The following is a 21,385-nucleotide window of genomic DNA, read 5'->3' as shown; positions in this document are numbered from 1 at the left end:
GGGGGCTAAAAAATCATTTTTGTGGAAAAAAAAAAAAAAATTATTTTCACGGCTCTGCATTATAAACTTTAGTGAAACACTTGGGGGTTCAAAGTGCTCACCACACATCTAGATAAGTTCCTTGGGGGTTCTAGTTTCCAAAATGGGGTCACTTGTGGGGGGTTTCTACTGTTTAGGCACATCAGGGGCTCTGCAAACGCAACGTGACGCCCGCAGACCATTCCATCAAATTCTGCATTCCAAAACGCCACGTCTTCCCTTCCGAGCTCTGCCATGCACCCAAACAGTAGTTTTCTCCCACATATGGGGTATCTGCCTACTCAGGACCAATTGCACAACAACTTTTGGGGTCCAATTTCTCCAGATACCCTTGTGAAAATACAAAATTGGGGGCTAAAAGATCATTTTTGAGGGAAAAAAAGATTTTTTTTATTTTTACGGCTTTATATTATAAACTTCTGTGAAGCACTTGAGGGTTCAGTGCACACCACACATCTAGATAAGTTCCTTAGGGGGTCTAATTTCCAAAATGGTGTCACTTTTAAGGGGTTTCCACTGTTTAGGCACAGCAGGGGCTCTCCAAACGCGACATGGCGTCCTATCTCAATTCCAGCTAATTTTGCATTGAAAAGTTAATTGGTGCTCCTTTCCTTTCCGAGCTCTGCCATGCTCCCAAACAGTGGTTTACCCCCACATATGGGGTGTCGGCGTACTCGGGACAAATTGTACAACAACTTTTGGGGTCCAATTTCTCCTGTTACCCTTAGTAAAATAAAACAAATTGTGAAACACCTGAAGGGTTAATAAACTTCTTGAATGTGGTTTTGAGCACCTTGAGGGGTGCAGTTTTTAGAATGGTGTCACACTTGGGTATTTTCTATCATATAGACCCCTCAAAATGACTTCAAATGAGATGTGGTCCCTAAAAAAAAAAATGGTGGTGTAAAAATGAGAAATTGCTTGTCAACTTTTAACCCTTATAACTCCCTAACAGAAAAAAAAAAAATTTGGTTCCAAAATTGTGCTGATGTAAAGTAGACATGTGGGAAATGTGACTTAAGTGTTTTGTGTGACATATCTCTGATTTAAGGGCATGAAAATTCAAAGTTGAAAAATTGTGAAATTTTTGCCAAATTTCCATTTTTCACAAATAAAGTCAAGTAATGTCAAGGAAATTTTACCACCAACAATGAAGTACAATATGTCACGAGAAAATGTCAGAATCACCGGGATCCGGTGAAGCGTTCCAGAGTTATAACCTCATAAAGGGACAGTGGTCAGCATTGTAAAAATTGGCCTGGTCATTAACATGCAAACCACCCTTGGGGTTAATCTCATATTATCAAAACACTCTTGGTGTGGCTCAGAATTCTTTCACACTGCGTTCTGGTTCTCGGTCGTTGGTCCCGTCAGGACTTACACTCGAATTCTCTCCTTCCCTCAAAATAGGATGCATTAGTATGCACAAAGCGAACATGTGCTCTGTCATGAATCATTTTTGTGCATATACACCTACTAGAGACTGAAACCCCAAATGCAGTCTACTACGTATGACTATGAAAACGATGCACAACAGAGCACGTTTGCTAATTTGGCACCATTATAGTATATGGCCCCATCAGTGCATACGCCCGAATCTCTTTTTGCAGTGGGTACAGTCGTAATCCCTGACTGGACCAACAAAAGGGTACCAGAACGCAGTGTGAAAGTACCCCAAGAAGCTCAGTGCTCCGTTCCACCCACTGATTTACATGTAGCCACCTCAGTCATTGGCAATTGATAACACTTACTTGCCTGGAGCCAGCACAGTCTACAGCGAAAGCTCTGGAAAACAGCAAGGTCAATCACCATGGAAGGACATACAAAATCGGTGAATGAAAAAGATGCATTGAGCATCCCAATTATAAGATAACACTTCAGTTTCTGGAGGCAGTGATTAGAACACTCAGGGTAGTTCATATGACCGTTTTTTTTTTTGTTCCAGTGCTCTCCGACATTACACACACAGCACTCAAACCAGTGTTATTGAATAGGGCAGTGCAGTTGTTTTGTTGTTTTTTTTATCACGGACTCTGCATGTGAAAATACAAAACACAGCATGCACTAGTCTCTTCAGTGTGACGGATGAGATTCGCCTACTCATGTCTATGGGTGTGCAAAAGAAAAAAAAAATGTTCCATACAAAACCACTGTACAGCGTCTGACTTTTACAGACACCATGCTGGTCTTTAATATAGGAAACTGTATTTAGTCCTTTTTAATTCACTGCTGCTGGGAAAAAAAAAAAGTTTTCTTGATAAAACTTGGGACAGTTTTTTTATATGATCGTGTGAATTCGGCTTATAGATGAGAATTTTATAGGGGCCATATCCTGTACAAGGCAATGTGCTTATCTCATGTTACATCAGGCTGACAAACTCCCTTTATTACATGTGTTTTCAATGTTAAAGTGAGTTTGTCATCAAGATTTCACCCTGAAAATTATTTATTTACGTATGTAGCTCTTTTAAAGACCATTCCAGCAATACCTTTACAAAACTAGTCTTCAGGCGCAGGAGACGATCAACTCGGCCGTGAATAGAGCTGGAGTGACAGGGGCTTCAGACCTACAAATAGTTCTTGGAAAAAGAATAATCTTCTAGCGATTGAAGTGAGGCAAGTATTAAAACTTCACATTTATTAGAACGTTAAAAAGATTACGGCAACCTCCTATCACTCAATAAACCTATGTGTTTCAGCTAAAGAGCCTAGTGTGTTAGTAGATTGCCGTATTCTTAACATGCTAAGAAATGTGAAGTTTTAATACTTTCCTCGCTTCATCGCTGGAGGATTCTTCTTACTCCTGTGGCTTCTGCAGCCCTGACCTGAGCGGCTGTGTGATGTCTCCATTGCGATTCTCCTAACAGCAGATCTGGTGAGCTCTATCTCCCTTCTTAAGCTGTGTGCACACGGTCAGGATTTTTCGCTATAAAAACGCTTAAAAAACGCATACATATGCATTCCGCAATTTTTGTGCATACAGGTCCTTCTCAAAAAATTAGCATATAGTGTTAAATTTCATTATTTACCATAATGTAATGATTCCAATTAAACTTTCATATACTATAGATTCATTATCCACCAACTGAAATTTGTCAGGTCTTTTATTGTTTTAATACTGATGATTTTGGCATACAACTCCTGATAACCCAAAAAACCTGTCTCAAAAAATTAGCATATCAAGAAAAGGTTCTCTAAACGACCTATTACCCTAATCTTCTGAATCAACTAATTAACTCTAAACACATGCAAAAGATACCTGAGGCTTTTAAAAACTCCCTGCCTGGTTCATTACTCAAAACCCCCATCATGGGTAAGACTAGCGACCTGACAGATGTCAAGAAGGCCATCATTGACACCCTCAAGCAAGAGGGTAAGACCCAGAAAGAAATTTCTCAACAAATAGGCTGTTCCCAGAGTGCTGTATCAAGACACCTCAATGGTAAGTCTGTTGGAAGGAAACAATGTGGCAGAAAACGCTGTACAACGAGAAGAGGTGACCGGACCCTGAGGAAGATTGTGGAGAAGGACCGATTCCAGACCTTGGGGAACCTGAGGAAGCAGTGGACCGAGTCTGGTGTGGAAACATCCAGAGCCACCGTGCACAGGCGTGTGCAGGAAATGGGCTACAGGTGCCGCATTCCCCAGGTAAAGCCACTTTTGAACCATAAACAGCGGCAGAAGCGCCTGACCTGGGCTACAGAGAAGCAGCACTGGACTGTTGCTAAGTGGTCCCAAGTACTTTTTTCTGATGAAAGCAAATTTTGCATGTCATTCGGAAATCAAGGTGCCAGAGTCTGGAGGAAGACTGGGGAGAAGGAAATGCCAAAATGCCTGAAGTCCAGTGTCAAGTACCCACAGTCAGTGATGGTGTGGGGTGCCATGTCAGCTGCTGGTGTTGGTCCACTGTGTTTCATCAAGGGCAGGGTCAATGCAGCTAGCTATCAGGAGATTTTGGAGCACTTCATGCTTCCATCGGCTGAAATGCTTTATGGAGATGAAGATTTCATTTTTCAGCACGACCTGGCACCTGCTCACAGTGCCAAAACCACTGGTAAATGGTTTACTGACCATGGTATTACTGTGCTCAATTGGCCTGCCAACTCTCCTGACCTGAACCCCATAGAGAATCTGTGGGATATTGTGAAGAGAAAGTTGAGAGACGCAAAACCCAACACTCTGGATGAGCTTAAGGCCGCTATTGAAGCATCCTGGGCCTCCATAACATCTCAGCAGTGTCACAGGCTGATTGCCTCCATGCCACGCCGCATTGAAGCAGTCATTTCTGCCAAAGGATTCCCGACCAAGTATTGAGTGCATAACTGAACATTATTATTTGATGGTTTTTTTGTTTGTTATTAAAAAACACTTTTATTTGATTGGACGGTTGAAATATGCTAATTTATTGAGACAGGTTTTTTGGGTTATCAGGAGTTGTAGGCCAAAATCATCAGTATTAAAACAATAAAAGACCTGACAAATTTCAGTTGGTGGATAATGAATCTATAATATATGAAAGTTTAATTGTAATCATTACATTATGGTAAATAATGAAATTTAACACTATATGCTAATTTTTTGAGAAGGACCTGTATGTTGCTTTTTTTTTTCCACGAAAAAACGCATCGGGGTTAAAAACCGCAGCATGTTCATTAATTTTGCGGATTTTTCGCATTTTTACCGCTATTTATTGCATTGGGAAAGCTGCGGAAAAAAAATGCAGTAAAAACGCGGAAAAAACACGCATGCGGATTTCCTGCAGAAAAAGTCCGGTTTTGTTCAGGAAAATTCTGCAGAAAATCCTGACGTGTGCACATAGCCTTAAATGACAGTTCTTGAGCCTCTTTGCATATCAATTTAAACACGGATTTCTAAGTAATGGAGGAACTGATTGGCCATGTAAAGGTATTGCTGGACTTGTCTTTGGAAGAACTACATGTACATATACAGGTGTGAAATCCTGCTGACAGCATCTGTTTAAAGGAAACTTGTCACCCCCAAAATCGAAGGTGAGCTAAGCCCACCAGCATCAGCGGCTTAGCTACAGCATTCTGTAATGCTGTAGATAAGCCCCCAATGTATCCTGAAAGATGAGAAAAAGAGGTTAGAATATACTCACCCAGGGGTGGTCCCGGTCCGGTTCTAGTCCGATGGGCGTTGCAGTTCGGGGCCTCCCGCATTCTTATGATGACATCCTCTTCTTGTACTCACGCTGCCGCTCCAGCACAGGCGTACTTTGTTTGCCCTGTTGAGGGCAGAGCAAAGTACTGCAGTGCGCAGGTGCCAGGAAAGGTCAGAGAGGCCCAGCACCTGCGCACTGCAGTACTTTGCTCTGCCCTCAACAGGACAGACAAAGTATGCTGGAGCAGCAGCGTGAATACAAGAAGAGGATGTCATCGTAAGAAGATGGGAGGTCCCGGACCGCAACACCCATCGGACCAGAACCGGACCGGGACCGCCCCTGGGTGAGTATAATCTAACCTCTTTTTCTCATCTTTCAGGTTACATCGGGGGCTTATCTACAGCATTACAGAATGCTGTAGATAAGCCCCTGATACTGGTGGGCTTAGCTCACCTTCGATTTTGGGAGTGACAGGTTCCCTTTAACAGCAATATTTTGTTGATTTGGTGCTTGTATTTAATGGTCACAAGGGTAGACCTCAAAACAAATTGAAATACATGTCTGTTTTTAATCTAAGTCAAGGATCAAACACATCAACAAGATTAAATTCAATTTTCTATTAATTTTTAACCATTGTGAATATGAAACTCTTTTACAGCTGGAAGAACAGATAAAAAAGCGTGAACAGAAGCTTAGTGTGGAGAAAGTGAACGTTCAAACCTATGTCGGTCGTATTCAGGAGATTGCTGCATCCATGGATTTATCTCCTGAAGATATGAATAAATGAATAAGTCACATTATTTTCAACGGTTTTATTTCAAAATGTATGCTATTAAATGAGTTAATGTATTAGCAAGATCATCCCCTTTGTTTAGAAATATAAAAGTAATAAGCTACAGCTCCCTTTGGCAGAACTGACACTCCTTCACTGACCAACCAAAGGGCCAGCACTCACGATTACCCTACACCATTCCACCAGGTACCATCCTCTCACGGGGAAGCTAGACCTGCCCGTACATGTTAGCGCTTCCCTGAGGGCAGCAGTGTATAAACTGGGGTTTCATTCAGGAAAACATGATTTATGCTACCACCAATTAAATTCCTCATTGTTGGGTGATAATTTCTCCAGCTCAGTTCCATGAAACCACACATGGACATGGGGAAGGAGTGGGAAAATAAGTGTGAAGTGAGTAGGAATAGTATGGTGTGGGAGGCAGTAGCCATAGCGGATGGTCTGAATCTTAATGACTACCATCGGGCTGACACGTGCGAACGATTCCAATTTGCTGAGAAACCTGGAGGTGAGCCTCTGTCACCAGCACATTTGAACAGCCTCTGGCCTTTCCTCAGGAAGCAAAACAGCCCATCTTCCTATAGAGAGCCCACTGCCTCTCCAAAGTGGATTTTCTGTCCAGCCTTCAGGTTAAATCTAAAATCCTTTGGTGCTTCAAAAATGAGAACGATGGTAGATCCAAGGTTGAATTCTCCTAGCTGTTCTCCTTTTCTCATTGCAATACCGTCCTGGTTATTGTTCGTTACATAACTCATATCATTATGAGATCCTTTGCTGTATCGTGGGCTGTTAGTCTGTAAATCCTAATGTCAAGGAAAAAAAGTCAATTTATGTTTTAATGATATTCGTACAGAACCCACAGTTGTTACAGTGTCTAAGTGGCCATACACTAGAGATTTTTTGAGACTGAAAAGGCTAATTTAGACCAAGTTCTGCTGTTGGTTTGACACAAAGGCACAAACTAACAGCAAGATGCAGACTGATCGCAAATATTTAATGAAAAGTTGAGCTGCAGTGTTCAAACATCTATCAGAAATAATTAGTGTTTGGCTAGCTAAATGCACAGCAAACTAAAACCAATGTTAGGCATTAGCGTTCGGGGGCTTTGCAGAGGGCTGCGTTCCCGTGCGGTCAGCGGGCACGTCAAAACGACGCATTCGCATACATCCACATTTTCTGCACACCCAATGTTAAAGACAGGTAAGCAAGACGCATGCAGAAGTAGGTGGGGCTTAGTGGAGGACCCAGCTCTCCGCAAAACCCCCAAACGCTAATGTAACCTTAGAGTACTGTCACACAGTGCAATTTTTGTCGCTACGACGGCACGATCCGTGGCGTCCCAGCGTCGTAGACTGCGGTCACACTTTGCAATCACGGCGCTGGAGCGATGCCGAAGTCCCCGGGTAACCAGGGTAAACATCGGGTAACTAAGCGCAGGGCCGCGCTTAGTAACCCGATGTTTACCCTGGTTACCATCGTAAACGTTAAAAAAACAAACAGTACATACTTACATTCCGGTGTCTGTCCCCGGCGTCTCAGCTTCTCTCCACTGTGTAAGCACCATAGCCGGAAAGCAGAGCGGTGACGTCACCGCGTCACCGCTGTGCTCGCTTTCCGGCCGGCAGGCGCTCACAGTGCAGAGAAGCTGAGACGCCGGAGGACAGACACCGGAATGTAAGTATGTACTGTTTGTTTTTTTAACGTTTACAATGGTAACCAGGGTAAACATCGGGTTACTAAGCGCGGCCCTGCGCTTAGTTACCCGATGTTTACCCTGGTTACGAGCGAACACATCGCTGGATCGCTGTCACACACAACGATCCAGCGATGTCAGCGGGTGATCAAGCGACGAAAGAAAGTTCCAAACGATCTGCTACGACGTACGATTCTCAGCGTGATGTCTGATCGCAGTAGCGTGTCAGACACTGCGATATCGTAACGATATCGCTAGAACGTCACGAATCGTACCGTCGTAGCGATCAAAATTGCACTGTGTGACAGTACCCTTAGCCTTAGAGTGAAATGGGTCATATCGGTCTAAAGTCTGTTTTAGACACGTTAGGATACAACTAAGTCTTGTTTTCCTTATCTGATATCAGATCAATTCACACATTTCATACCAAACTGATTTATCAAATTGTATTCCAATGTATAGATTAAATCTTTCCTCTACATCTGCCCAAAATAAAAATAAAAAGCTTTACATTCGTTAATAAACACAAGGAGTAGATTATAAAAAAAAAAAAAAGAGGAAAAAGTAAACAATAGATGTTACAAAAAAATTTTTTATCTGCCTACAACTAAGTACCGTAAGTTATAAGTGATAAGTAGTGACCAAAAGCTGAGACTAAAATTTTTGTTTTCAGGATTTGGCCCAGAAGAGGATATCCAGCTAGTAGGCAAAATGGAAGTCTTGAAAAATAAAGTTCAACACTGTAAATATGGAGTCTTTGCATAAACTTGTTGCATTTGTCAATCGAAGTGTAAGAACGTATTAAATGCTTATAATTGTACTTCTGGAACCATAGAAACATCTGACTACAAAATCTAAAGACACTGAAGCAGAAAACTTAAGAAAACCAAAATTTGTGTCAGTCTCAGATGCTGATCGCAACACTATAGGTTTAGATAGGGAGGTTTTCTGGTATCTATTATACATCCAAGAAATTTTGAGGATGGACCTTGGAGAAAATACTCCGTGCCCACTTTTAGTTTCTTAAATGTATCAATCTACTTTGGTTAGAAATGGAATTTTTAGTGAACAGAATTCACTTACCCTGTCAAAGTATATGCGTATAGACCCAACATTGGTAGCACCGACGGCAGTGAGTGAGAAGAATCCATGTTTCCATCCTCCTGTGAGGACAACACGTTCATTGTAGCAGAACAACTCTTTTATCCATCGAGCAACTCCAGGGTTCACAGACATGAGAGATCCTATGGAATCAATGAGTTAGTTCTCATAACGCATTACTGAAATAGCTAAATTATTATGTAATTTAGGTAGTCTGTTTTAGGTTTTCAAACCATGAAATCATTAATGACTGTTGTGATCGTGATCTAAAATAGTAAATACTACTTTCAATAGTAAAAATTTGTCCACGATTTGGCCCCATATCAGTTTGAGGGACTTAGGTCTTCAATTTTTAAACATATTTAGATGCTAGGCACACAGCATGAAACCTGAACAGCAAAACATGGTAAAATGCTCCGTGGGTTCACTATGGCGCTAGATCTTAGACCTCGGTGTGGTGTGCAGAAAAATATATAAAATGGGTCATTCAGCAGTTTGTTGGAACATTACATGTCTCAAATGTACACTTTGCTAAACGTCATAAGACGGCCTAGAAAGAGCACGGTACCTGGGAAATGCCGTCTGTGATACACATTCCAGTCTGTTGGTGAGTGAAAGCAGTGATAGTCACCAGGAGCCAGGTAAATGACACAGTGGTACAGCTCATTGCCTTCCTTCGTTACTAGCTGGTCCTGGAATGATGCTAGAGGAAATATTTACCAGTTAACATTTGTTACCAGTAACAAAAATAAAAATCTTTCATACGAGATGAGCACATTTCTATTTACAACTATGACCTTTGCAATTTAGTTTAAATATTTAGCAAATAACATGGCATGAAGCAAGTTATTACCGTATATACTCGTGTATAAGCAGAGTTGTTCAGCACTTTTTTGTACTGAAAATGCCCCCCTCGTCTTATACACGAGTCATTGTCCCAGTTTACGGTGGGGGAGGGGGAGCGGCGGGTCACAGGAAGCTGCAGCTAAAGCCTGTGCCCACTGCTAGGTGAATATTCATTACTTTAATGAGCGGAGACACATGATCACACGGTAGCAGGAGCTGCTGGCACTGTAGGTAAGATTTTTTTTTAATGCTTTTCTCATGGGGGCAATACATACAAGGAAGAGGCAAAGGATGGGAATAAGGAGCCATGCATACAAGGATGGGAATAAGACAAGGATGGGGATGAGGGGCCATGCATACCAGAATAGGGATTAGGGGACAATGCATACCCTGCTTATACTCAAGTCAATAAGTTTTCCCAGTTTTTTGAGGCAAAATTAGGTGCCTCAGCTTATACTCGGGTCGACTTATACACAAGTATATACGGAACATGTTTAGCGTTTTATAAATAAATAAAATGCCATTGGACAGAGGAGTGCTCCCAACCACTATTCTTGGTAATGATCATGATGATCTTACTCATGGATAGATTCTCAGTCCAGGTCTGGGGTCCTAAAAAGGATTCCAATGAATAGGTTACCCCTTTAACCTGCTCCACTTCACAGTTTTTCACTCGACCAAAGTGCAGAATTTTTCCATCAGATGGGCTGATCTGAAAAGGATCAAATAAGATTTAAATACATTTTACATAAGTGCCTCACCAAGAAAAAAAAAAAAAAAAAAGGTTTTTTTTTTGGTACCATTAAAGTGACATCAAAAGAGGCCCTTGCCGCTCTGTCAGACTAAGTTGTCACTTCTAAAGCTGTCTCTCTATAAACATGCATTCTAAACAGAGGCTGCATGTAGCCATCTCCAATGCACCAAATATATATATATATTAGTAATCAACTTTATTTGTCCATACCAATGTTATAGGGAATTTGTCACTAAGTATTTGCTTTTTCCCCATGTGAGCGAGGTATGATGTAAGGACAAAGCCCCCGATTCCAGTAATGTACAGTGGGGAAAAAAGTATTTAGTCAGTCACTAATTATGCAAGTTCTCACACTTAAAAAGATGAGAGAGGCATGTAATTGACATAATAGGTAGACCACAACTATGAGACTCAAAATGAGAAAACAAATCCAGAAAATCACCTTGTCTGATTTGGCAAGATTTATTTTGCAAATTATGGTGGAAAGTAAGTGTTTGGTCATTAACAAAAGTTCATCTCAATATTTTGTTATATATCCTTTGTTGGCATTGACAGTGGTCAAATGTTTTCTGTAAGTCTTCACAAGGTTGGCACACACTGTTGGTGGTATTTTGGCCCATTCCTCCATGCAGATCTCTAGAGCAGTAATGTTTTTGGGCCTGTCGCTTCGCAAAACAGACTTTCAACTCCCTCCAAAGATTTTCTATGGGATTGAAATCTGGAGACTAGCTAGGCCACTCCAGGACCTTCATATGCTGCTTTTGAAGTCACTACTTCATTGCCCTGGCAGTGTGTTTGGGATCATTATCATGCTGAAAGACCCATCCACGTTTCATCTTCAATGCCCTTGCCGATGGAAGGAGGTTTGCACTCAAAATCTCACGATACATGGCCCCATTCATTCTTTCATGTACACAGATCAGTCGTCCTGGTCCCTTTGCAGAGAAACAGACCCAAAGCATGATGTTGCCACCCCCCATGCGCCACAGTAGGTATGGTGCTCTTTGGATGCAACTCAGCATTCTGTCTCCTCCAAACACGAGTTTTTATTTCCACCAAACAGTTCTACTTTGGTTTCATCAGACCATATGGTATTCTCCCAATACTCTTTTGGATAATCCAAATGCTCTCTAGCAAACTTCAGACGTACTGGTTTAAGCAGGGGGACACGTATGGCACAGCAGGATCAGAGCCCCTGGCGGCGTAGTGTGTTACTGATGGTAGCCTTAGTTACGTAGTCCCAGCTCTATGCAGACCATTCACTAGGTCCCCCCGTGTGGTTCTGGGATTTTTGCTCACCGTTATTGTGATCATTTCGTCCCCACTGGGTGAGATCTTGCGTAGAACCCCAGATCGAGGGAGATTATCAGTGGTCTTGTATGTCTTCCGTTTTCTTATTATTGCTCCCACATTTGATTTCATCACACCAAGCTGCTTGCCTATTGCAGATTCAATCTTCCCAGCCTGGTGCAGGGCTACAATTTTGGTCTTCACCATAGTGGAGTTTGGAGTGTGACTGTTTGAGGTTATGAACAGGTGTCTTTTATACTGATAAGTTCAAACAGGTGCTATTACTACAAATAATGAGTGGAGGACAGAGGAGCCTCTTAAAGAAGAAGTTACAGGTCTGCGAGAGCCAGAAATCTTACATGTTTTTAAGTGACTAAATACTTATTTTCCACCATAATTTGCAAAATAAATGTTGCCAACTCGGACAAGGTGATTTTCTGAATTTTTTTTCTCATTTTGAGTTGTGGTCTACCTATGATGTCAATTACAGGCCTCTCATCTTTTTAAGCGGAAGAACATGCACAATTGGTGGCGGACTAAATACTTTTTTTTTTCCCCCTCACTGTCCCTTACTGGTCTGCTTGGTGCAGTTTGATAAAGACACTTATCTGCTGCAGATCTTTTCTCTGAATGCTGAGCTCTGTATAACCCCATCCACACTGACTAGCAACTTTCTGAATATTATGAGGCATCATTCACAGTATTTTGCATCTATGTTTTGTGCCAAAACCAGGAGTGGAACTTACATTATTTTTAAAAAAAAGAACACTGTAATTGAATTCTGTTCTGTGTTTGAGACACTCCTGGTTTTGAAGTAAGTAAAAGGGAGCAGTCTCATCCTGGTGCTGCAAGGGGAAGACAAGCTGGTTCCAAGTAGATCAACTGCGTTAATGTACTACCGTATTTTTCAGACTATAAGACGCACCGGACTATAAGACGCACCCAGGTTTTAGAGGTGGAAAATAGGGGAAAAAAATGTGGTAACATATTTAATAACATAAATAACATACTATTATATATAATAACACCACATATAATAGTATGTTATTATGTTGGAAGCTGCGGGTAGAAGATGGTGCTGAGGGACCAGTGTGGTGTCTGTAAAGTACTATATGAAGACGCTGGAGGGTGAGTATAAGAATGGGGGCACAGGGCTTATATTGAAAGCACCACTCCAGCACGGCAAAATAACCACTGGAGTGCTGCTTTAAAATCCCATGGGAGAACTATAACTCCCAGCATGTCCTGCAGATAATATGGCATGCTGGGAGTTATAGTTCACCAAAGGAGTGGCAGAGTGCTTTATTGTGTGTTAAGACTAACCTCTTAATTGTGGCAGCCAGCCACTGTGGTGAGGTGAAAAGCTGGAGCATCCCATGACTGCACACACAGAGCTCTCCCTCTTGTTGCCTCTCCACAGCACAGGTCATAAGAGGAAGCCAGCAGATTCTAGCGAGGTGTCTGAAGGACCTGTGATGACATCAGAAGAGGGAGGGCTCTGCCATGTAATGCTCCAGCCCGCCCACTTCATGACATCACACAGGTCCTTATGCCCAGCACTCAGCATCCAGCCCAGGTAGGTATGTGGCACTCTTGTCTCCCCTGGCCCCTGCTGCTGCCCTCTCCTCCACCGGACACAGATCTCTACAGCTGCTGCAGGAATCCAGCACTGGGGAAACCATGTGTGTTTCAGTGAAGGACTATTCATTTGCTGCTCACTGCTCAGGCTGACAGGTGGGCGGGGAAGCGGCTAATGAATATTCACTGCACTTTAATTATCGGGACCATGTGGTTTCCCCAGAGCTGATTCCGGGCAGCAGGGATATTTTTCTGCCTCCTGAAGGTGGGATCCCAGTGCGATCCCACTAGCCGCTGCCCCCCTCCCCACATGCTACATTCCGATCATAAGATGCACCCACACTTTCCTCCCAAATTTGGAGGGAAAAAAGTGCGTCTTATGGACGGAAAAATAAGGTATGCGTTTCAGGAACGATCTGTCCTTGTCAAGATTGTACCTTATGGAGGGGATGGACAGTCCCTGAAACGCATCGTTAAATAAAGCAATTGATCTACTTGGATCCAGCTAGTCTCCTCCTTGCAATGCCCAGATGATACCACTCTTCTTCCTTCATACTGTTTAGCTCACAGAGCATCGTGAACCTGCGGTCAGGTTGGAGTCAGCATGACATCTGGCCCAGTGTTGAGCATGGTTAGCACAACCACCTGGAGTGAGCGTCACTATCATCTTTTCAACGGGATTGTTACATTGATTCACACTTGGAGCATTTTCTTTTGTTAGTGCTTGTTTTGGCACACAACACTGACATGTGCATGAGGACCAAGCACAAATCTGCCAAATTAGTGATGGGTGGGGTTATGCAGAGCGGGACTACATTACACCAGACAACTAGTCATGTAGTGATCATCTGATAACACTCTAACATCATGCTGCTCTCGGATTATATAGCAAGAACCTGCTGACAGATTCCCTTTAACCCCTTAATGACCACCAATATGTCTTTTAACTGACCTGAGATATTAGAGAATTGCATCCCCATACAGGTGACAATCCAGCAGCTGTCGGCCATACACTATAGCTGACAACTTGCTGCATCAGCCACGATCAGTCTTGGCACCGTCCAAATCTGTTTAACCCCTTAGATGCTGCTGTCAATAGTGACTGCATCACATAAATGGTTAACAGTGTGGGGTCTTCCTCTTTATCCCAGTTAGTGCCCGCAGATCATGATTGTGTGATCCTGATGTTTGCGATGGCAATTCATGACCAAATAGCGGCCTAAGGGTACTGTCACACCGTGCAATTTTCGTCGCTACGACGGCACGATCCGTGACGTCGCAGCGTCGTATGAGTATCGCTCCAGCGTCGTAGACTGCGGTCACACTTTGCAATCACGGCGCTGGAGCGATGCCGAGGTTCGCTGGTAACCAGGGTAAACATCGGGTTACTAAGCGCAGGGCCGCGCTTAGTAACCCGATGTTTACCGTGGTTACCAGCGTAAAAGTTAAAAAAAACAAACCGTACATACTCACCATGTGAGGTCCGTCAGGTCCCTTGCAGTCTGCTTCCTGCTCTGACTGAGTGCAGCCGTACAGTGAGAGCAGAGCGCAGCGGTGATCACCGCTGTGATCTGCTCTCACTTTCCGGCCGGCAGACAGACAGAGCGGGAAGCAGACTGCAAGGGACCTGACGGACATCAGATGGTGAGTATGTACGGTTTGGTTTTTTTTACTTTTACGCTGGTAACCACGGTAAACATCGGGTTACTAAGCGCGGCCCTGCGCTTAGTAACCCGATGTTTACCCTGGTTACCAGCGAACGCATCGCTGGATCGCTGTCACACACAACGATCCAGCGATGACAGCGGGAGATCCAGCGACGAAAGAAAGTTTCAAACGATCTGCTACGACGTACGATTCTCAGCAGGGTCCCTGATCGCTGCTGCGTGTCAGACACTGCGATATCGTAACTATATCGCTAGAACGTCACGAATCGTACCGTCGTAGCGATCGTAATTGCACTGTGTGACAGTACCCTTAGAGTCTGACGGCTACAGTAACCTGTTCAGAAATTAGCGGCATTTAGGTGGTAATAATAGAAATGAAAATGTGTGTCATGCCACTTTACATTAATTCCTGAAAATCACCTGAATGGTCAATAAACTACCAGACAGCAGTTTTCAATATGTCGAGGGGTGCAGTTTTTAAAATGGTATCACTTTAGGGTTTTTTTCCAATATATAGGACCCGCAAAGTCACTTCAAACCTAGATAGGTCCCTAAAAAAATACATTTTGTAAATTTCCTTGAAAAAAAAAAAAAAAAAGAAAAATTACTGCTACATTTTTGAACCTCCTAAAATGCTAACAAAATCAAATAACATTTTACAGATGATGCTGATGAAAAGCCGACATGTGGGAAATGTAATTTATTAATGTTTTGCTGTGGTATGACTATCTGGATTAAAGGGATAACCAAAGTTTGAAAACTGCTAATTTTTTAAAATTTCTCAAATTTCTGATTTTTTTTTTTTTATAAACAAACAAAACATATCGACCTAAATTTTCCTTTATCATAAAGTATGTGTCACGAAAAAAAACACTCAAAATCACAGATTTATTGAAGAGTTCCAGAGTTATTACCACGTAAAGTGACACTGGACAGATTTCAAAAATTTGGCTCCGTCACTAAGGGGTTAAAAAGCAAGGGCTTTCACCCACATCAGCCTTTATAAAGCCAGTTAATGAAGAAAAATATTTGAGCATGCCTGTTTAACAGGGTAGGGAGAGACACTGCTGTGTGTCATTGCACAGCAAAACAAAAGATCAGGTATGTGATACACTGGATCCTAATGATCAAACGTGTATGTCAGCAACCTAAGGCCAAAGAAAATGGAGTTGCTGCCCAAGCCAACCACCTTCACTAACTAATCATTCCCAATAAAGGGAATCTCCATGATAAACTGCTTCACATATTTCAAGCTGTAACCTGTCCTAGGCTAGCATAAAGATGGGTTGCAGCATTAAAAGGGTTGTCCAGTCTAAATCAAGTGTGCACACGCTGCAGGGATTCGCCGATTTCAAACCCAGGAAATCGGAGGGCATGTACGAGTTATACATACTCCAGGCCAGTGGGTGCAGCCTCGCTCACCATACACTTGTATGGAGCAAGGCTGTGCCCTCTAGTTGGTCACGTCCACTGGCCGGCCACGTCTCTAGACAGCCGAGGTAACGAACAATACAAGTGTATGGAGCACACCTGCGCCCACTGGCCGGGAATATGTATAACTCACACAAACCTTCTGGTCCCGGGTTGAAAAGTGGTGACGAGTGACTGCAGACTTATTAAATTGGACCGAACAATCCCTTTAAGGAATGCAGCTTGTGGCATAAGCATTGGCTTTGGTTCATCCATATAACAAGATGCAGCCTGAAATATAGTGATAGTAGCCACCTTGATATACTTCTTGTAGAATCCCTTAAAGACCGGAAACAAATTATATAGGAGTGACTTTGCTTTAAACTATAGTGTCAGTTTTCCAAAATCAGCAATCTCTGATTAGCGCCAAATGAGTTTGGATTTTTCCTACAATGCTGCAGCCCTTTTAAAGCGCTGATTAAATGAAAGTCAACCAAAGCCCACGATTTGTGTAGGACCAGTCAACTACTGCGTGTTCCTTCTTTTTCTGGAATTGGAAGATCGGACATCTCAGATATCATCGAATGGATTCTTTGTTCCCAGCAGAGCTGTGCAACTGGCTTATTTGTCACTCCACAAAGAAAACACTGGGAAACCTAGCTTGTAGATGGGGAGGAAAATCAACAGTTCTCTTAAGCGCATGAAAACCATTAGTCCTCGATTTAGGTGGACTAGACTATACTAGTGTCATGTTCTGCAATCATCAGTGTATTCTATGCATGGCAAATAATCTTCCACATACCACACTATGGGAGTCACATACAGGTCGTGCCTGTGGCTTTAGTTTCCTACGGAAGAATTCGCTGAGATTTCGGTAATGGTGCAAATCTTCCACTGCCGCCTCTTTCATGTTCACACCAAAAGTCCATATATACAGACTGTAAACAGGTTTCCTCAGCCATGTTGGCAATTCCACCTGATTCAGACGACCCCAAGCACGTGAGAGCAACCTGGTTGGCACAGATTTGTAGATGGCAACCTGTAGAAGGAAAATAAAATGTACTAGAATTAACAGAAGGCCTGCTATGGATTGGTTAAAAGTGCATTAATTCTAATGAATCAATACACAGTGCAGTTGGGAGCTTCAGAGACATGTGGTTATCCATTATGTCTATTGAATGACTAAAGGGAGCCTTAGGTTGCTTTTACATTGCGTTTAGTACAAGCTCGGTGGCCCCATCGGGTGATATGTCCGACAACCCCCAAAATAAAAAAAATAAAAATATCATGATGCCGACAGGGCCATAGGCTATAATGGTGCCATCAGAACGAATGTGCACTTTGCCGTGCATCGTTTTCAAGGAGGCAATCAGATGCAGTCTAAGTCTGAGTGTCCACCTTCAGTAAGCGTATTACACTTGAAAATGATGCACGGCAGAGAGTCGGTACTTTAAGGCTATGTGCACACGTAAGAAAAGAGGTGCAGAATTTCCTGCACAAAATCCACAGCTCCTTGCAGAATCCGCAGCCGCGGTTTTTCTGCGGATTTTGTGCAGTTTTTATGCAGAATTGCTGCGGATTTTGCCACTGCGGATTTTTAACATGGAGGGGTGCAATTCCGCACTCATTTTTCTGCACATCTTTTTTTTTCCCATTAACCAACATTGTACTGTACATCACAGTGCGGATCTGCAGTGTTTCTGCGCGGTAAAATCCGCTGCAGATCCGCAGCAAATCCGCATCGTGTACATATAGCCTTATAGCCTATGGCTCTGTCAGCGCTGAAAATGTCGGCGCTGAAAACTAGTTTTGAAGGGATGTATGCTCCGATGGGGTCACCGAGGGGTTACTAAACACAATGGCAAAACACCCTTATCTCCAAGAAACTAAACAGACTATAACTCTGAATTTGTGTACTAATTATATTAATACATACATTTAAGGAAAATTCATTGTTATAATTATAATTGAGGGGAAAAAAAAACAACTAAATCTGTGAGCAGGGCCTATACAGTTAATAAAGTACCATATACACAACATTATGCACGGGAGCAGTACATGAGGTCATAGCTTTATGTGAGCAATAAAAGACAGGGTTAATTCACACAGAGCTGCTTCATGGTTAATTGGCTACCAAACAATTACATTTTAGTGTTTCATGGTGCACTTACATATTGTAAGGTATTAACTTGAGCAATTGAGAACGTTACATTAGCTAGAGCACCTTTCACATGAACAAGTGATACATACTTTGCATAGACTTCTCGAGCTAAAGAATGGAAGACATTTCAGTGGGGGAAAAAAAGTGTATATTGTGATTTTTTATTTTTTTTTTACAAAAGCCTTTCGTTTAAGTTATAAAAATCAGTCTCATCATCTAAGTGACAATTAAAGTACATGAGAGCCTCCAGAGGATGTCGGACAAGTTGGATTTTAACACTCGGTTGTTTTGTTCTCAAGGGAGAAACTGCTACACAATGGTCTGACAGCAGCTTACTCCTCTCTCTCCACTGACTACACATGCACACTCGGCAGGGCATACATGTGTATAGGAAGGAATGGTTGTTAGGAACAATCATTGGCCAAACGAATGTAGGACCAGCTTTAGGCCTGTAATCCTTCCATACGCAGTTAATGCTCATAACATGGGAACTGTGGAGTCCTTGGCCATTACCACCCCCTTCCACGTGTCCATTTGTTTGTTGTTTTTGCAGCAGGCAAGAACGAACTGTCATTAGTTCTCATGTCACATCTCATGACACTTCAGCTTATAACTGTGCATGAGAAGAGCCAAGCAGAGAACCAAATAATCCCAGCCGAAGCCTCACCCTCCTCGAGAACATCCCAAGGTAACAATTAACCAAGATAATGTGCCACAGATTATTGTAGTTAAGATTAACCCCATTGTTTCCACTCAGGATCTGTGTGAATCAAGTTGTTTTTTTTTTTCATAAAACCCCTACAACCTTCGAAAAGCAAAATTCTAAAAAAAATAAAAAATAAATAATATATGTGTATAGCTCACAGTATTCACCTGCCATAACTTTTTTCTGTCTCAAAAACTGCAGAACATCAACCAAATGTGCAGCCCGATACCGACAGGCATGGAGCTGGCATTTACTCCCGATGAATAGACAAAGAACACTGGAAATTCAGCCCCAATCTGCTGTTCTCAGCGCTGCCCATCTCCTACACTAAATCCAGTTATATTAGTGAACTCAGTCCTTGAGCCAGGGACAAACCACTGAGAAACCAAATAAATGGCAGCTAAAATATGTCCAATATGAATACTGCTTAGTCACATCATGCAATTTTCCCGTTTATGTTGAGAATTACCGTAAGTCATCACTGTAGTCATAAAGGTGCTTTATTACGATCAGAAATCCCAGTTTTACTTCCACACAGACGCAAAGGTTACTGTAATATGACTTTATACTATAGAACGATTAGGCTAGATTTAAAACTACATAACTTATGATGGACAAAAAAAAAAAAGTGTGGAAATGGCAATGGGCAGGACACTTACCCTGCTGGTAGGTCGCCATCCCACTCTTGCCAAGGGCCTAAGTGCAGCAAACGGTAAGAGGTAATAAAGGATTGTGAGAGGCCAGGAACGTAATTTCAGTGCTGACCTAGACATGCAGGTCAGCTGCCCCAACCTCCGTCTGAGCGCCAGCTGAGGGAACTGCAACCTGTGAGATCAGATACAAGTGTCAGAAGATGGTGCAAGGGTCCAGGGACGGCTAAGGTTGTGGCTTCTACCTAGTATGAACCCGACAGTCTTAGCCATCAGCAGATTTCACAATGCCCGATATATAGATCAGGTTAACAGATTCCATGCATAACCAGCACTGAGAACTGCAGCATCTACAGATCAGGCCTAATCATAAAAGGAACCAACCAAACAAGCAACAGGGAGAATAATTATCCAGCTACTTAATAGTAAATGCAAAATTGTATGAGCAATTGGAGTTTAACCCTTGCATGTGCTGTGGGCCTATTACCACTTTAATGTTTCTAAGCATTGTTCTCTTGATACAGACGACTCATTCAATTATTCATGGCTGGTTATTATCCCCATGCCAAGCACATTTCCTCTGCTCTTTCCAGAGAATACCAATAACCATACCAGACACAGAGAAGCTGAAAAGGCAAGAAGTCTACAAATCACAACCCTCTGATAAACAACCTTAATATTTGCAAGCGAAAAACGAAGGACAGTAAGTCCTGGTTTTGGAGTTCTTCGTAGAGGTTCAATAATAAGAAAAAAGTAACAAACCTTCTCAAGAGTCACCAGAGCGTATGGAGGCTCAGCTCAAGATCTTATACATTGCCGGCAACTCGAAGATGAGGTACCCAGTAACCAGGGCCGCCTCTCACTCCCCCCTTTCACTGCAGACAACCATGGACCAATCCCTGCCTTGCTGCCTCTTTCCCCATCCATCCTTTCCAGAGACACATTCCTCAGTCCCGGTCCCTCATCCACAGTGCACAATGCTGAGCCAGCTGCTTTTCTGGCCGACTGGCCACACAGTAGCATCATTCTCTCCCTCCCCCTCACTCCACTGAATACATAAGGAGCTTTTGCCTAATTAGGCCAAACAAAAGCTTAGCCATTCCTCGCCCTGCCCTTCCCCATTTCAACTGACCCACAAATTGAGGGTACCTGAAGCGTGCCCGTCTGGATGAGGAGCTATTGTCCAATTTTGCTGGTTCTGATGTGTCAGCTTGTTCTTCCCTAGTAGGGTTAGTGGCACTGGCTGCTCGCGTCCTGCGAACATGAAGTTTCACTTTGCGCAGGTTACATCTAGAGGGTAGAGGATTTACTACAGGTTTCCGGCATCTCACCATCTCCTTGGGTGCAAGATCGGAGCACGCTGGCCCCTCTGTGACAGGCACATCATCAGGGCTCAGGCCGCCGGTCTTTCATCCTCCTACTCTGGAGCAGGACGTGACGACAGAGATTAATACTCTGCAATAAGCAGTTTCTACCTTTCGCTCCTCCTTAGATGGGAGTTCCGCTCTCCCCTTTACAGTGTTGGCTCTACAGTACGAGTGCTGCACACGTCACACAGCGAACAAGTATAGGTCA

At 42.8% G+C, this 21,385-nt stretch overlaps 2 protein-coding genes across 8 annotated transcripts in view; one reads left to right on the top strand and one right to left on the bottom strand.

The window, feature by feature from the left end:
• Nucleotides 1-5,961, top strand: part of SFI1 (SFI1 centrin binding protein) — a 150,172-nt gene extending 144,211 nt beyond the window's left edge. For all 4 annotated transcript variants that reach the window (XM_077293896.1, XM_077293887.1, XM_077293870.1 and 1 more), the window contains one exon: nt 5,820-5,961. In XM_077293896.1, coding sequence (XP_077150011.1) covers nt 5,820-5,948 — 129 coding nt within the window. In that variant the 3' untranslated portion in view covers nt 5,949-5,961. The remainder of the gene's footprint in view (nt 1-5,819) is intronic.
• Nucleotides 5,959-21,385, bottom strand: part of PISD (phosphatidylserine decarboxylase) — a 30,415-nt gene continuing 14,988 nt past the window's right edge. Inside the window, exons 1-7 of one of the 4 annotated variants that reach the window (XM_077293982.1) lie at nt 20,960-21,271; nt 19,820-19,985; nt 17,096-17,332; nt 10,174-10,306; nt 9,317-9,451; nt 8,731-8,891; nt 5,959-6,757 (exon numbers count right to left, since the gene is read on the bottom strand). In XM_077293982.1, coding sequence (XP_077150097.1) covers nt 6,533-6,757; nt 8,731-8,891; nt 9,317-9,451; nt 10,174-10,306; nt 17,096-17,332; nt 19,820-19,985; nt 20,960-21,144 — 1,242 coding nt within the window. In that variant the 5' untranslated portion in view covers nt 21,145-21,271 and the 3' untranslated portion in view covers nt 5,959-6,532. Of the gene's footprint in view, nt 6,758-8,730; nt 8,892-9,316; nt 9,452-10,173; nt 10,307-17,095; nt 17,333-19,819; nt 19,986-20,572; nt 20,702-20,959; nt 21,272-21,385 lie in introns of those variants that run through there. The other 3 variants (XM_077294008.1, XM_077294000.1, XM_077293992.1) reach the window with 3 other exon arrangements.

The sequence above is a fragment of the Ranitomeya variabilis genome, chromosome 1 (assembly GCF_051348905.1).
Source record: "Ranitomeya variabilis isolate aRanVar5 chromosome 1, aRanVar5.hap1, whole genome shotgun sequence".
NCBI lineage: Eukaryota > Metazoa > Chordata > Amphibia > Anura > Dendrobatidae > Ranitomeya > Ranitomeya variabilis.
The sequence above is the reverse complement of the archived record's forward strand: the minus strand, read 5'-3'. Positions and strand labels throughout refer to the sequence as shown.